Genomic DNA, 16292 nt, shown 5'->3' on the forward strand with positions numbered 1-16292 from the left:
CCATCGACTCTGTGGCGCCGCTACGTCTGAAAACTCGCCGTAGATTGCCTACTCCGTGATTCACAGATGAAACACGTACGCTTAAGCAATTATGTAGAAAGCATGAGCGCAGATGGCGTTCAACCAAACTTGAGGTTTTCCATCAGGCATGGCATGGCAGCCTCTTGAAATATAAAGATGCGCTTATCTTAGCAAAAACTCGTTATTTTTTGCAAGTCATTAATCTCAATAAAACCAATCCTAAATACCTATTTGATACAGTGGCAAAGCTAACACTACGCCAGCCGACCCTCGATAGCTCCTTCCACTCTGCTGAGGAGTTCATAAAATGTTTCGCTCGAAAGATTGAATCAATTAGGGATGAGATCAAGATGACCATTCCAATCGCTCAGTCGAGACCACCGATTACCGGCGCTGACGATCATGCAATAACCCTCTCAAATTTTAAAAGCGTGTCCCTTGAAAGGCTTACACAATTGGTTAGTGCGGCTAAACAAACAACATGTTTACTCGACACGCCTCCAGCCAAACTATTTAAAGAATTATTTCAAATTTTAGGACCGTCCGTCTTAAATATAATTAATCTGTCTGTCTCCTCTGGGATAGTGCCAACAGCCTTTGTGCTGTCCTCACTCTGAAGCATCTAGTTTTTCACCAGCTAGACAGCGAGTTAACGACGCTCCAAATAATCAAACTTGGTTTCTTTTCGCTGATTTATTGGTAGAATGGCCTCAAACCATTGCCCTCTTAAGACCGTCGTAAAACTAGGAGAAAATACAAGTAAAATTGTGCGTTAGCTAAACACATACAAGCTACATCACATTTACAGTGAATAGGTTTGCATTAAACATCACATATAACCCAAATAAAATAGTCTTTCAAAATTCGAATAATACTCACGGACAAATCTTGTCCAAGGCACAACATAAAAGGTTTAAACATCAGTTCTTAACACCTGCACACGAGTCGACATTGCTTGCTGCCGTCCTGTGTTTGCTCTCAAAAACAACTTCCCACTGCAACCATTAGAGGGAGGTAAAGCACTACATGTAAACATGCGTTTCTACTTGAACTTATTACAAAGGGCAGAACAGCCTTTAAAACCGCTATTATTAAACCGTTACTTAAGCGACCAAATCTTGACCCGGACTGTCTCAGTAATTATAGGCCAGTTTCAAACCTCCCATTCATAGCTAAACTTCTTGAAAAAGTAGTAGCGCATCAGCTTATTGATTACATGGTCACCAATAATCGATATGAATCTTTTCAGTCTGGTTTTAGAGCTAATCATTCCACTGAGACAGCACTTGCTAAAGTGACTAACTCATAGCTATGGATTCAAACAGTTCATCGGTATTGTTACTACTCGATCTTAGTGCTGCCTTCGACACTGTAGACTTTGATATTTTATTAGAGCGTCTTGAAAGTTGTGTTGGTATTTCAGGGTCAGCTCTAGGCTGGTTCTATTCCTATCTATCAGACAGGACGCACCGAGTAGTCCATGCCAATACGTCCTCTGAGCTCTATAATCCATCCATCCATCCATCCATCCATCCATCCATCCATCCATCCATCCATCCATCCATCCATCCATCCATCCATCCATCCATCCATCCATCCATCCATCCATCCATCCATCCATCCATCCATCCATCCATCTTCTTCCGCTTATCCGGGGTCGGGTCGCGGGGGCAGCAGCTTCAGGAGGGACTCCCAGACTTCCCTCTCCCCAACCACTTCATCTAGCTCATCCCGGGGGATCCCAAGGCGTTTCCAGGCCAGCTGAGAGACATAGTCTCTCCAGCGCGTCCTGGGTCGTCCCCGGGGTCTCCTACCGGTGGGACATGCCCGGAACACCTCCCCAGGGAGGCGTCCAGGAGGCATCCTGATGAGATGCCTGAGCCACCTCATCTGGCTTCTTTCAACGTGGAGGAGTAGCGACTCTACTCCGAGTCTCTCCCGGATGACTGAACTTCTCACCCTGAGCTCTATAATGTTACACTATAATGAAACCACTATAACTATAGATAACCGTACTATCACTCAGAGCGATACTGTAACTAATCTCGGGATAATATTTGACCAAATGCTCTCCTTTCAAAAGCACATTAAGAATATAACAACAATTGCGTTTTTTCATCTTCGTAATATTGCTAAGATTCGGCCGATCCTCTCGACCGGTGATGCGGAAACTATTATACATGTGTTCATCACGTCGCGCCTGGACTACTGTAATGCATTATTCTCTAGTCTTCCTAAGTCCAGCATCAAAAGTCTACAGTTAGTACAAAATGCTGCTGCAAGGCTGCTCTCACGGACAAGAAAATTTGATCACATTACCCCAATATTAGCCAATTTACATTGGCTCCCGGTCCATTTAAAAAAAAAAAAAAAAGATTAAAGTCCCAATGATCGTCACACACACACCTGGGTGTGGTGAAATTTGTCCTCTGCATTTAACCCATCCCCGTGTGATTTTAATCCATCCCCTGGGGGAGAGGGGCGCAGTGAGCAGCAGCAGTGCCGCGCTCGGGAATCAGTTGGTGATCTAACCCCCCAATTCCAACCCTTAATGCTGAGTGCCAAGCAGGGAGGCAATGGGTCCCATTTTTTATAGTCTTTGGTATGACCCGGCCGGGGTTTGAACCCACAACCTTCCAGTCTCAGGGCGGACACTCTACCACTAGGCCACTGAGCTGGCTGATTTAAGATGTGACTTCAAGGTTCTTCTATTAACCTATAAATCATTGCATGGCTTAGTGCAGGGGTCGGGAACCTTTTTGACTAAGAGAGCCATGAAAGCAAAAAATTTGGAAATTTATTTCAGAGAGCCATATAATATATTTTAAAAGTGAATTCAACTAAATGTCAGTATAATAAGCCTCTGAATTTATTCTTTTAAATAATGTTATAACACTCACCATTAATGCGACTTCTGGTGCTGCATGGATTTGCTGATGTCTTTGTAGTCGGGTTGGTACTTGGTGAGGTTAAGCTTCATGCAAGCGTTGAGGCTTTCGTCCGTTAAACGTGATCGTAGGTTGGACTGTGCCGCTTTACATTCGACCGTTTCAACGATGTAATTTTGTCATTGCAAATTAGACACACCGCAGAACCCGCTCTCTCCACAAAGGCGAATTCTTCGGTCCATTCGTCCTGAAATGTACGATACTCGTCGTCTTTTTTTCTTTTCGCCATCTTTTTCGTCGAAGGGTTAGCTTTGAGCTAATGACCGAGCAGACGCAGTCTCAGACTGATTCAAAAGGGGGCGTTTACCTGTTTTACCCAGCAACGGCAAACGTAGGCCAGTATCATCCAATTAAAATAATGGACAATTGCTCCTGCAGCCCTGAACAGGACATGCGCAGTGAAAAATCGATGGATGGATTAAAACAAGTGAGAATATTTTGTTTTATCTGCGAGCCATATGCAATCATCAAAAGAGCCACATCTGGCTCGCGAGCCATAGGTTCCCGACCCCTGGCTTAGTGCCTTCATATCTCGTCGACCTAGTTGTTCCTTATGTTCTGTCTCGTAACCTTCATTCGTAAAACGCTAGTCTTTTAGTGACACAGAGGGCCAAGAAAATGTCTGCAGGGTCTAGAGCAGGGGTGGGCAAACTTTTTGACTTGCGGGCCAAACTGGGTTCTAAATTTGGACCGGAGGGCCGAACCAGGAGCAGATGGATGTAGTGTTTGTGTGAAGTAATATAAACGACCTGTAAAGGTCATTGCATAAAAGGTTTTGGCGTTTAGTAGGTAGTAAAGCATGGATATTCAAAAAAAGTTTTTTGAAAACAAATGCATTTATTAACAGCATTAAAAAAAAAAAATCACTAAAAAACTGCTATCAGTGATTCTCATAAAATACGACCGTTATTATGAATGACAGTCTCCATCACTTCAGTGCCTGCAGGTCAGATTAATGCAATCTACGTCACTTTTATGAGATCACATTAAACGGCAAACATTCTGACCAAATATATCATCTTGAAGAATCGGTGAAAGCATACATCCAAATAAAGTAATCAAAACGGCAACACGGTGAGGGGTATCTGAAAATCAGAGCAGAGTTTTAACTCACAAACACCTGGTAACAGAGGTGAGGAAACGGGAAACACTTCCTTAAAGTAAGCCTTAAGAACTTTACAGGTTAAGATTAGTCGCAAACAGGTGGTGCATCAATGTCCTTGAGCATCCTGCATTGTTTGAAAATGAGAATGGTCACTAGTTTCAATCCCTGCTATTTGTACAAATCATATTCAAAATGCTTTTTTTTACAACAAACTTGAGAGCCTCCCCTTCATTTTCAGTGGGAACAGTGTTGTTGGTCTCCCTTTTTTGCTAGTGCGTCATAGTCTGGAGTAAAATTTGTTGTGGCAATTCTTAGGAGAGATCCGAGATGTTGGTCCGTTTACCTCGATCTGTGACGGGTTGATGTTGATGTTCATGTGGCTGAACGTCACGTCGCGTACGTCGAGCCAAATTGGCCACTCTTATTTTAAACACTCGGCACTCAGTGTCCACCTTGCTTTTCCTTGGGCGACTCATTTTAATGGAAGGATTCCAGGGGAAGGTTTGTGGGTGGCTTTAGCGTAAAACTGTATCTGAAATCTCAGCGCGCGAATTACAAGAATGCTGTCGTCACAGCCCACGCTCTAAATTCGGCACTGATACAAATAGAGCGCGAGTGCGCCATGTCCGTACTACTGAGTACGTACACGCACTAGTGAGTGTGCACCGAGCTTTCTGACACGGCTTCCGGTAGTAAATGCGCAGGCGAGCGGTTCCCCATCTACTGGGGAAACGCAGTCATTGCAGGCAAAATGACCCAAAAAAATGTTTAATACCGTGATTTTCCATGTAAAATACGCCCCCGTGCATAATACGCACCCTAAAAATGGCATGTCGATGCTGGAAAAAAGCCTGTACCCATGTATAATACGCACCCAAATTTTGACTCTTACTTAAGTCCGTAAACGTAAAATTATTTCAAAAAAAGATCATCTTTGGGAACAACCGGATGTTATTCTGCCGGTCAGTATCACTGCGCATGCGCTAGCAAACTCGATAGCGGAGAAATGTTTCGGATTTGTGTAGGGTACATTGTGACAGCAAACGAGCAGGTGATCGAGCAAGCGTCTGATACGAGAGCATTGTGTTCGTATGGAGCGTGTTTGAAGTGAACAGCAGAGAAGAAAGGAACAAGGCAAAGTGTTGTGAAATAAAATATTACCTGTAATACGCATTTTGTTATTTGCTGATTGAAACTGCTAATTAAACTGTGAATTGAAACTAATAGGTAGAGAACTGAACTCTCGCTCTTTATATCGCTGACGTGTCTTGCGTATCCGTTCTGCGCATACTGTCATGGCGGCCTCCGTATGATATCCGGTCTGCGATGGAGATTAAAAAACGAACAATATTTGACAATAACACACCATCAAGGATTGCACCATCGCATCAAACGATGTGTCGTCAATTATGAATTTTACTGACTAAGTGTGTTGGGCAGGATGGCTGAATGCGATGCGCGATTGACGCGTCTTGCGCATCCGTTCTGCGCATACTGTCATGGCGGCCTCCGTATGATATCCGGTCTGCAATGGAGATTAAAAAACAAACAATATTTGACAATAACACACCATCAAGGATTGCACCATCGCATCAAACGACGTGTCGTCAATTATGAATTTTACTGACTAAGTGTGTTGGGCAGGATGGCTGAATGCGATGCGCGATTGATAACAAACAAGAAGAAAGGTGTGATTTCAAGTTTTATTTCAAGGGAGATTTTCTTCAAAAATTGTTGTACCCATGCATAATGCGCACCCCAGATTTTAGGACAATAAATTTGTTAAATTTTGCGCATTATGCATGGGAAATCACGGTAATACAATTTATTCAGGGTTGGCGGGCCGGATTAAATTATATTATTATTATATAATTAGTTTGCCCATTCCTGGTCTAGAGCATTTTCTATTCGGGCTCCAGAGCTTTGGAATGCCCTACCAATGGATATTAGAACTGCTACCTCACTAGAAACATTTAAGACACGTTTAAAGACACATTTCTATGATATGGGCTTTAATTAGTAGTAGTGGCCGAATCGGCTGGAGTTTGTTTTCGCTCCCTCTCCCCATCCCCCCTCCCCCCAGCCCTCCCCGGCTGGGGAGGTGGTTAGGTGGCACCCAAGCTGACAGCGGCTACCTGGATTCTCGTGGACCAATTCAGGATGAGGGAACTGCAGCTTACCCTCCTCGAAGACACTGCCAGGACAATCGAGGGCACCTCCGGCAGCTCTTCGCTTTGACTTGGACATCCACTTTTTCATTGATTTTCATATTACGTATTTTATGTGCCCTCTCTGCATCCATTGCAGCCTGGTGATCCTGAAAGGGGCATCCTTCCATTTGTGGTCCCTTCTCAAGGTTTCTCATTTTTCCCCTGGTTGGGTTTTTTTGAGTTTTTCCTTGCCCTTTTGGGAGCTTAAGATCAGGGGATGCTTTGAGAAAAATTGTCAATTGTTTGTCTATGTGAAGCCCTTTGAGACTGCTTGTGATTTAGGGATATACAAATAAACTTGACTTGACTTGACTTGAAGAAGAGCATCACGGTAGAAGGAGATGTGTTGTTTTAAGGCTTCAGCGTGGACGGTGAGACGGGTTCTTTTGTAGAGGCGTTCAAATTGACGTTTGTTTCATGGAGCGGAGTTCCGGGTGTACCAGGGGGCAGAGTTGGTGAATGAGACAGAGGAGGTTTTCCAGCAGGCTAGGGAGTCAAGGGAGTCAGAAAGGATGTTATTGAGCACGATGGCGAAGTCATCAGGGGAAGAGGGGGTGGGGTCAGAGGGAAGAACAGACGATATGAGCTGGCAGAGTGTGAGTGGGTTTTCCTGTCTTGATGTTGCGGTCGAAGATGGTGCGTTTTGTGGGATTATGAGGTGAGGGTAGAGGGGAGGAGAAGAGGATGCAGAGATGATCAGACAGTGGGAAGGCAAGAGGATGGGGGTTGGATAAGACTGGGAAGGAGGAGCAGACTATATCCAGAAACATCCAGAAATAAATTGCTGTCTCAGGACAAAAGGATAATACTGATTCCTTATTTATCTACATGTGCATAAGGGTATTCAGGGTTTCAGGCTGGAAACTTGTGCGGCATACTGTTTTTACACAGTTCATGCTGGAAAATACTCTCTCATAAATGGCTGTTAATGGACTTAGTGTCAGCATTAATTTCACAAACAACGCATGGAACAGGTTTTCAGGATTCTCAGATAAGAGCTCTTCTACAAGGTGTCTAGTTTGCTACCACGGTGTGCTGAAAGCCACATTTTTGGATCTGGAATGAATTAGCAGAACTTTTCCCATCTAATAAATTAAACACGACCATCTGTTCTTTTCGTCATCCTTCTGTTTTTTTCTTCATTTTGTATACCCAGAAGTTTGCTTCATACACATGATCATATTATGACATGTGAGTATTTTCAACAAGGTTCTTCGAGTTTTGAAGTAGTTTATTTGATATAGACCATTATCAGCCGTCTGTCAGAGGTGAGGCCTACCTGACAGTGTGGCTTGACAAACAATAAGTGAGATAGGGGAAGTGAGAAGTTCACAAATTAATAAATGTAAAGACATTGTGGTTTTCTGCAACATTAACAGCTGTGCAGCATTTTTTTCCTCCATCCCTCCACATTGATTAGTCAGATGACCAGTCCGCATCTAATGCTGCTTATTTTCTTGAAACTATGGCACTTTCACTTTCAGATGTTGAAAATGACACATACTATATGCACAGCTTATTTCGTCAAACGTTGTTGCTGTAGCGACATGCTGTTTGCCAAGAAAAATTATGCTGAGTTTTTTTCTAACATTCATGAAAGCTTATGAAACTTGCACGCACATGAGGCCTGGAAAAGCAATAGGGGGTGCTTTTATGATTTAAAAAGAAGGCTCACAAGCACACCCTAGAAATATTCAACCAAGCAGCCCCGTTTCACTGCTTTTTCACTCATGTCCATGAAAACTGGGAGGCATATGTAACAGCCCAAAACCTACGCCAAAAGTCTCTTGGAGCCATATCTTCAACCTAACAGAATGTCCACCACTATTAGCTGATGTACTTCTCCTTGAGGGTTATATGATATTATATGATTTCGCTGAGGAGTGTTTAGGCTTTGATTATGAATGAATGAATGAATTCCTTTATTGTTATTTATTATATGTTTAAACAAGCGTGTAATGTTTTGTCAAAGGCTACTTCTTGAGACACACATAAGAAAATATGTTAGTGAACATCTAACAAAATCTAGAATCAGGCCTGGGCCAGTTTAAAAATAAATATTCAATTCCATTGTACGTGTACCCCGAAGGAATGGGAAGGCCTTCATAGCTGCTTATTACTTTTGTTTTTTCTGTGAAATAATACTGGTCACAGCATTGTTATTAACATTTGTTTCATATATTGCAGCAAAACATGGCTGCAGTGCTTGAAAAGGAGGAGATTATAGGATTTATAAATGGCAAAGATAACATGATGCAGGTCCCAACGATAAGCTCATCATCATCCAGTATCCTCAAAGGACTCTTCATGGTTCTTGACTTTCTCTACAGAGACAACTGCAGGTTTGAGTCATTCCAAAACATAAAAGCAAATCTATGGAATTTTAAAATATCATAAAATACACATTGCTATTATTGCTGACAATTTCCATCCATTTAGCAATCGACTGTACTGCTTGTCCCTCGTGATGTGTGCATGTGTGTGCGTGCGTGCGTGTGTGTGTGTGTGTGTGTGTGTGTGTGTGTGTGTGTGTGTGTGTGTGTGTGTGTGTGTGTGCATGTGTGTGGGGGGGTGCGTGTGTGTGTGTCTGTGTGTGTGTGTGTGTGTGCATGTGTGTGGGGGGGTGCGTGTGTATGTGTCTGTGTGTGTGCTGGTGTGCGTGTGTGTTTGCGCGCCTGCGTGTTTGTTTGCGCGTGTGTGTGGGTGGGTATTTGTAGGTATTCTGAAGACTACAGAGTTGTACTTCAAAAGACATATTCTTGGATAAGGAAAGACATGTCCAACATGAGTGACGCGCAGGGCTTCATGGCCCAACATGGTCAAACGCAACACCCAAGAGTCAGAGGGAAGACTGGATCTCTGTCACTAAATTTCTGGTGTCTCAATCCTGCTGTGGTGAGATTACCTATGTACTTGGTATGATGTTTGCTACATTTCATTTCAAAGTACCTTAGATGAAGTATTAAATGGAGATATCCCAAAAGCTGTTGTTCTTTCAAGCATATACAGTTTTTTATTTTTTATTTTTATTTAACCTTTATTTACCCAGGCAAACAATTAAGAACAAGTTCTTATTTACAACTATGGCCTGACCCAAAGAACAATGGCTCTTTGAGGGGCGTGGGGGATGGAGTGCTAAAAACTAAATACCGTTTTTTTCCGTGTATAATACGCAAAATTTAACTAATTTATTGTCCTAAAATCTGGGGTGCGCATTATACATGGGTACAATTTTTTTTTAAAAACAATCAGCAAATAACAAAATGCGTATTACAGGTAATATTTTATTTCACAACACTTTGCCTTGTTCCTTTCGTCTCTGCTGTTCACTTCAAACACGCTCCATACGAACGCAATGCTCTCGTATCAGACGCTTGCTCGATCACCTGCTCGTTTGCTGTCACAATGTACCCTACACAAATCCGAAACATTTGTTGCGGCTCCGAGTCACGACGAGGGGCAAGTTTTGGTTTCCAAGGGTGTTTTTATTCCTCTTCAACGTCTCTCCCATACAGAGCCGCCTTTTTCACATGTCCGCACGTCACTTTCCTCTCTTTTCATCTGATCGCGGTGGTGCCTTTACGGGCAGTCGGAGAAATCAACGCCAACAAAAAAATACATCCAGCCTAGTTAGGACCATACCAAAGACTATAAAAATGGGACCCATTGCCTCCCTGCGTGTGTGACGATCATTGGGACTTAAAAAAAATAAAAAAATAAAAAAAAAATAAAAATTGGGTGCGTATTATACATGGGTACAGGCTTTTTTCCAGCATCAACATGCCATTGTTAGGGTGCGTATTATACATGGGGGCGTATTATACACGGAAAAAAACGGTAAATACATAAAACAAGGTTATATAAATACACAATCAAAAATAAAGAACAACAACCAAGAACAATAAAACTATACAATATAACATATTTAAACTAACAGCTGCAAGAGTCGATTAAAACTTGTTGCAATTTTTGTTTGAAAACTGTAAATGATGTGATGACATTGAATTTAAGGGTATTTTGCATAGTATTCCAATCATAAGCTGCAGAGAAATGGAAGGAGTTTCGACTAAAAACTGTACGTGCTTTGGGTATGGTGAATTTAATAAGATTACTGGACCTTAGATTGAGGGAACAATGATGACGGTGCAGGAGGGAGGAAAGATAAGGAGGTGACATCCCGAGTATGGATTTGTAAATGAGGTGAAACCAATGGTGAAGTTGTCGCGTGTGGAGTGATGTCCAATCAATTAATTTATACAAATCACAGTGGTGAGTGGAGAAGTGCACACCTATGGCGAAGCGGATAGGGGAGTGGTGAAGAGGGTCCAGTTTATTGAGAGTGGAGTGGGATGCCATCCTATAGATGGTGTCGCCATAATAAAAAATGGGCAGGATGGTCATTTTGACAAGAGAGTGTCTTGCTGCACGAGTGAAGGAGGCCATATTGCGATAGAGGAAGCTAAGACGAGATTTTACTTTTGACTGTAGGTGTTTTATGTGGGTAATGAAGGAGAGGGACCTCCTTATATAAACCAAGATATTTGTAACAATTTACAAACTTGAGTTCAGTGCCATCTGCACAAAATATTTTAGGGGTATTGTTGGGAGCACGAGACCGGTTAAAAATTATGCATTTGGTTTTCTTAGTGTTAAGAAGGAGATGGAGATTATGGAAATATTGTTTAACGGAGGTGAAGCTAAGTTGTAATGAGGATGCTGCAGAATGGAGAGAAGGACCTTCAGAGTATAGGATATTATCATTAGCATAAAGGTGGATCTTTGAACTGCTGACATACTTGACTACATCATTAATGTAAATGGAGAACAGCAACGGGCCTAGGATTGAGCCTTGAGGAACCCCTTTGGAGATGGTGAGAGGGTCAGAAAGAATATTTTCCAATTTAATTTGCTGGAGTCAATTATTTAGGTAGCTGGCAAACCAATCACATGCCTGTGATGACAGGCCAATAATAGAGAGCCTCTGCAGGAGGATGGAATAGATCAGGGGTGGCCAACCAGTCAGAGACTAAGAGCCACATTTTTTACTGTGTCATCGCAAAGAGCCACATCATACACATGAGCACAGATGAACCCCCCCCCCCCCCCCACACACACACACACGCACACAAACACGCACGCGCGCGCACACGCACACGCACACACACGCACACACACACACACCCCTCTGGTCAGCCAAATTTATTGTGTGACATTATTATGTCACGCACCAACATGATGACAAATTGACTTCTACAGTACTAAAACCACAGACCAAAGACCACATTTTCAACAATGAATATTGTGTGCATTGTCTCACACAGACAAACTCTCAGTTCAACAAATTCCACAAACAAAAACATAAGTTTTTTCACTTACTATGTGTGGCGGGACAGACCATTCGTTTGAGTTCGTCGTTTTCAGGAGACAAGATTTCAATAACGTCACTGAGGCATATTTTAACGAACTCCACTTCATTGTATGGCTTTTTAGCCCGTGCAATGTTCCAAGCCAGTTGAAACAATGCAAGTGTGACAGTCTCTGAGTGCTTCGTAATTTTTTTGAAAAACTGTACCTATTTTTCTGCCTGACTTTTCAAAGTCTCCAAACTTGTGCTTGCGAAATTCAGTCCCTTTTGCAAAGTCCTTATCGATATTGGCATGAAGTGAGCTGAAGTGGCGCTGACCATTTGAAGCTTTTAAATGCGCCAATGACGTCCGACATATCAGGCAGAATGGCTTGCCATAGCGTTCAACAAAAAACAACTTTAACTCTGTTAAAAACGTCCTGTGTTCATCGTCATATATTCGTTTAGCTGTGCATTTTTTCCTTGCCATTTTGGCAAGCGTCTTGTCAGCTTTTCTGGACCTAATGGGCCCCCGTAGTCACAGTCGCCATCCATTAAAAAGCCAGCAAAACCAATCGCTCTGTTTGTCCCTCCTCCTTTGCGGGATTTCACCTCACGCGCATGCGCGTTTGACCAAAATACCATATTGAACTCAAGCGAAGCAAATACGCACGAAAAATAAACACAAATGTTGATATGAACGTAAAAGAGCCGCATGAAACTAGCCAAAGAGCCGCATGCGGCTCGCGAGCCGCGGGTTGGCCACCGCTGGAATAGATGATGAGGTCAAAGGCTTTAGTCAGGTCAATGAAGGCAGCAACACAAATCTACTTGGAATCCAGGGAAGTAATGATATCGTCTAGGTCTAGGACCTTCAAAGTAGCTGTCGTCCATCCATAGCCAGGCCGGAACCCAGACTGCAGTTCGGACAGGATGTTATTTGAGGCCAAAAAAAGACTGAGCTGTTTCTGGACCAGTTTTTCTAAGACCTTAGCCAAGCAGGGCAGGATGGCAATAGGTCTATAACAGTTGGGGTCAGAGCCAGAACCTCCTTTAAAGAGTGGAGTAATCAATGCGGATTTCCGGTCTGGAGGAAAGACAGACAACTCCAGGGACATATTAAAAGCCGTGAGATGGGGGCAGCAATAATGGGAGCAGCAATTTTTAAAAATCTTGGGTCCAGCTTAGAGAGTTCCTCAAAAACATCTGAGGTCAGGATGGGTCTAAAGGAGAACCTCACCGGGCTAGAAGACATAGATGTATGTAAAATGGCAGCGGTGGGGGGTATGACTGGGAGGTTAATAGCTGAATTAACAAAATGTTGATTTAAAAGAGAGGCTATAAGAAACTTATTGGTAACAACAGTGTCACCAAAAGTCATAGCACTGGGAAATAGGGGAGGTGTCAATTTATTTTCCATGGATTTGACTGTTTTCCAAAATGTTTTGGCGTCAGAGAAACAGGATGCAAATTTATCCAGAAAATAGGTGACTTTGGTTTTTCTGATTGCCTGTGTACATTTGTTTTTACATTGCCGAAAAGCAAGCCAATCACTTGGCGACTGGGAGGAACGTGCTTTCCGCCATAAGGTGTTCTTTTGACGGATTAACACAGCCAGATCTCGGGAAAACCAGGGACTGCAGCGGTCTTTAATTCGTAGTTTAATGAGCGGAGCATGTTTGTTGATGATCGGTTTGAAGTAGGACCAGGCAGCCTCTACAGTAGAAAAAGTGTTATTTTTTTCCCACCACACTGCAGCAATGTCCTGGAGAAAGGCGTCTAGGTTAAACTTTTTCAGGGAGCGTTTATAGACCATCACGGGTGGGCGTTTAACCGAAGAACCAGAGCTTATGCAAGCAATAGCACGATGATCACTCAGATCTTAGCTAAAAACACCAGTCTTATAATTAGAGGGAGCGCTTGTAAGGATAACATCTAACAGTGTGGCAGAAGAAGGAGATTTCAGGTTATGTCTAGTACAGGGGTGGCCAACCCGCGGCTCCTTGCCGGGTTTCATGCGGCTCCTTTACATTCATATCAACATTTGTGGGTTTATTTGTTTGTTTGTTTGTTTGTTTGTTTTTGTGCGTGTTCGCTTCGCTTGAGTTCAATATGGTATTTTCGTCAAACGCTGCGTGTTTGCTTCGCTTCGCTTGAGTTCAATATGGTATTTTCGTCAAACGCGCATGCGCATGAGGTGAAATCCCGCAAAGGAGGAGGGGCAAACCCATTCGGGGGGGATGTGGCTCTTTGCGGTACACAGTAAAAAAATGTGGCTCTTCGTCTCTGACTGGTTGGCCACCCCTGGTCTAGTGGGTTCAGATATAATCTGAAAGAGGTTTAGGGCATCAAATTGTTGCACAACCAGTTCCGGTGGGTTAGTCATATCCCGATTTAGATCACCTAAAAGAATGAACTCAGAGGAGATATGTGGGGCCAAGAGTTCACTGAGGGTAGTTAAAGATGAGACAGGGGCAGAAGGTGGTCTGTAGCAGACAGCAACAGAAAGGGAGAAGTTATTAGACAGTTTTATCTTTACCACTAATAATTCCAATAGCTTAGGGACAGACCTTGATCGGGAAACAGTACATTGCAGATGGTCTTTAATATATAAAGCAACACCACCCCCTTTGGTGGCTCTGTCCTGACGGAAAACAATGTAACCTGGTATAGAAATGACAGAATTGACTACTTTTTCCAAGCCATGATTCTGAAATAGCAAGAACACCAGGAGTAGCAGTATGAATCCATGATTTCAACAAATCAAATGTGGGTAACAGGCTGCGAATGTTAATGACAAATTAGAAACATTCTGATTAAGAAGAGCTGGACCTGGGTTTGGATGTATATTGCCTGAGATAAGCAGCATGAGAATGATTAAATTGCGCCTGAGCACATAAAATGTTTTTTAGGAGTATTGCAGTTTTCTTTCAATGAGGTTTTAACATATAATAGAAAGGGAGAGTCAATGAATTGCTGCAATAGAAAAAAGGAATACAGTGGAGATTGTAGCCCAGACAGATTAGGAAGTCCTGTATTTCTAGTGATCCAGAAAGTGAGAACGTCTGTGAGCAATAGCCTGTAGTCCATGTTGAAAAGTGCACAAAGTACCGAGGCACTGAGAACGGTGTTCACCTTTTGGCGCAGGCGCCTCCCGGCCTACCCAAGCAACCGGGGTCCTGACGCTGTCGTGGGTCCCGAAACAGCGGTTGCGAAGGGAAGCGATGAGAAAGGACGGGCCCGACTCGAGACTCGTTTTCCGGACATTTGTCGACCCAAATCCCGCGAGCCAACTCACCGATTCCGCTCCAGACGAATGACACGGCGGCGTCCCGATACGTCGCCGGCGCACGACACCTGATCGGGCGGCGACCCGTCAGCGTCCCTCCTCGGCCGGTCTCCTATTGCCCGTGGCACCGACAGCTGATAGGAGGACAAATGCCGCGTCGGGGGTGTATGCTGTACTCGATTGAACCGCTTCTGCCAGTCCAGCCAGGAGTCTTTGAAATGATTGGCCTTGAGTCCAAAAAAAACATCCAAGTATGCAGTCCAAAATCGGCGGAATGGAGCTAAGCATGTGGTGGTGTCAAATCCTCAAACAGGGATCCAACGTTGGCTGTCACCGTTGAGCAAGAGGACAATGACAAATGTAATCATTTAGCAGATCCATACATTAAATTAATTAAAAAAATTAAATTAATTAATTAAATTCCCAATGATCATCACACACTCATCTGGGTGTGGTGAAATTTGTCCTCTGCATTTAACCCATCCCCTTGTGATTTTGATCCATCCCCTGGGGGAGAGGGGAGCAGTGAGCAGCAGCGGTGCCGCGCTCGGGAATCATTTTGGTGATCTAACTCCCCAATTCCAACCCTTAATGCTGAGTGCCAAGCAGGGAGGCAATTTTTATAGTCTTTGGTATGACCCGGCCAGGGTTTGAACCCACAACCTTCCAGTCTCAGGGCGGACACGCTACCACTAGGCTACTGAGCTGGTGAGCCACCATTGAGACAAGGCTGTGACCAGCAATCATTCACATTCTCGTCACATCTCCTTCCTCCAGATGAGATTTAGGATTGGAATTAAATAAAGTTATTACTGCCAAATTGAAAGATCCTCTCACTCTAGCCTCTGCTTATATTTCAGACTCCTGAGAAGGGAAGGTCATTGAGACATCCTCAGGCTATGCTCCAGTACCAGTCAAATGTTTGGAAACACTTTTCGATACTTCCAATTGTAATTTCATCATTAATTTTATCAAGTACGTACAATAATAAGTTGTCGAAGGAAAATAAGAAGAATGCTTCAAGTAACATTTAGGTTTTCAACTGCAGTTTGTCTATCTGATCACTGACACATAACTAAACAAAAATCTGACGTGACGTCATGTCATGGCGCTCTACTACGGAGTAAATAAATAGATAAATATATGAATGAATAAATATTAGACTGACTATTGAGATTACGGCAGTGATCAACACCAAGAAAACCAAGGACCTCATCGGTGACTTCAGGAAGACTGAGGCTGACACGCCCCCATCCATATCAATGGGGAGGAGGTCGAGCGGGTCGTCAGCTTCAAATTCCTGGGTGTCCAAATCTCTGATGACCTCTCCTGGTCCCTCAACACCTCGTCACTGGTCAGTAAGGCCCACAAGCGT

General features: G+C 43.3%; 1 protein-coding gene across 13 annotated transcripts in view; it reads left to right on the forward strand.

Moving 5' to 3' along the window:
- brip1 (BRCA1 interacting protein C-terminal helicase 1) overlaps window positions 1–16292 on the forward strand; it is a 194776-nt gene that overhangs the window by 66823 nt on the left and 111661 nt on the right. For 12 of the 13 annotated variants that reach the window (XM_037268387.1, XM_037268389.1, XM_037268386.1 and 9 more), the window contains 2 exons: window positions 8472–8626; window positions 9002–9200. In XM_037268387.1, coding sequence (XP_037124282.1) covers window positions 8472–8626; window positions 9002–9200 — 354 coding nt within the window. The remainder of the gene's footprint in view (window positions 1–8471; window positions 8627–9001; window positions 9201–16292) is intronic. The other variant, XM_037268378.1, reaches the window with a different exon arrangement.

Source organism: Syngnathus acus, chromosome 13 (assembly GCF_901709675.1).
Source record: "Syngnathus acus chromosome 13, fSynAcu1.2, whole genome shotgun sequence".
Taxonomy (NCBI): domain Eukaryota; kingdom Metazoa; phylum Chordata; class Actinopteri; order Syngnathiformes; family Syngnathidae; genus Syngnathus; species Syngnathus acus.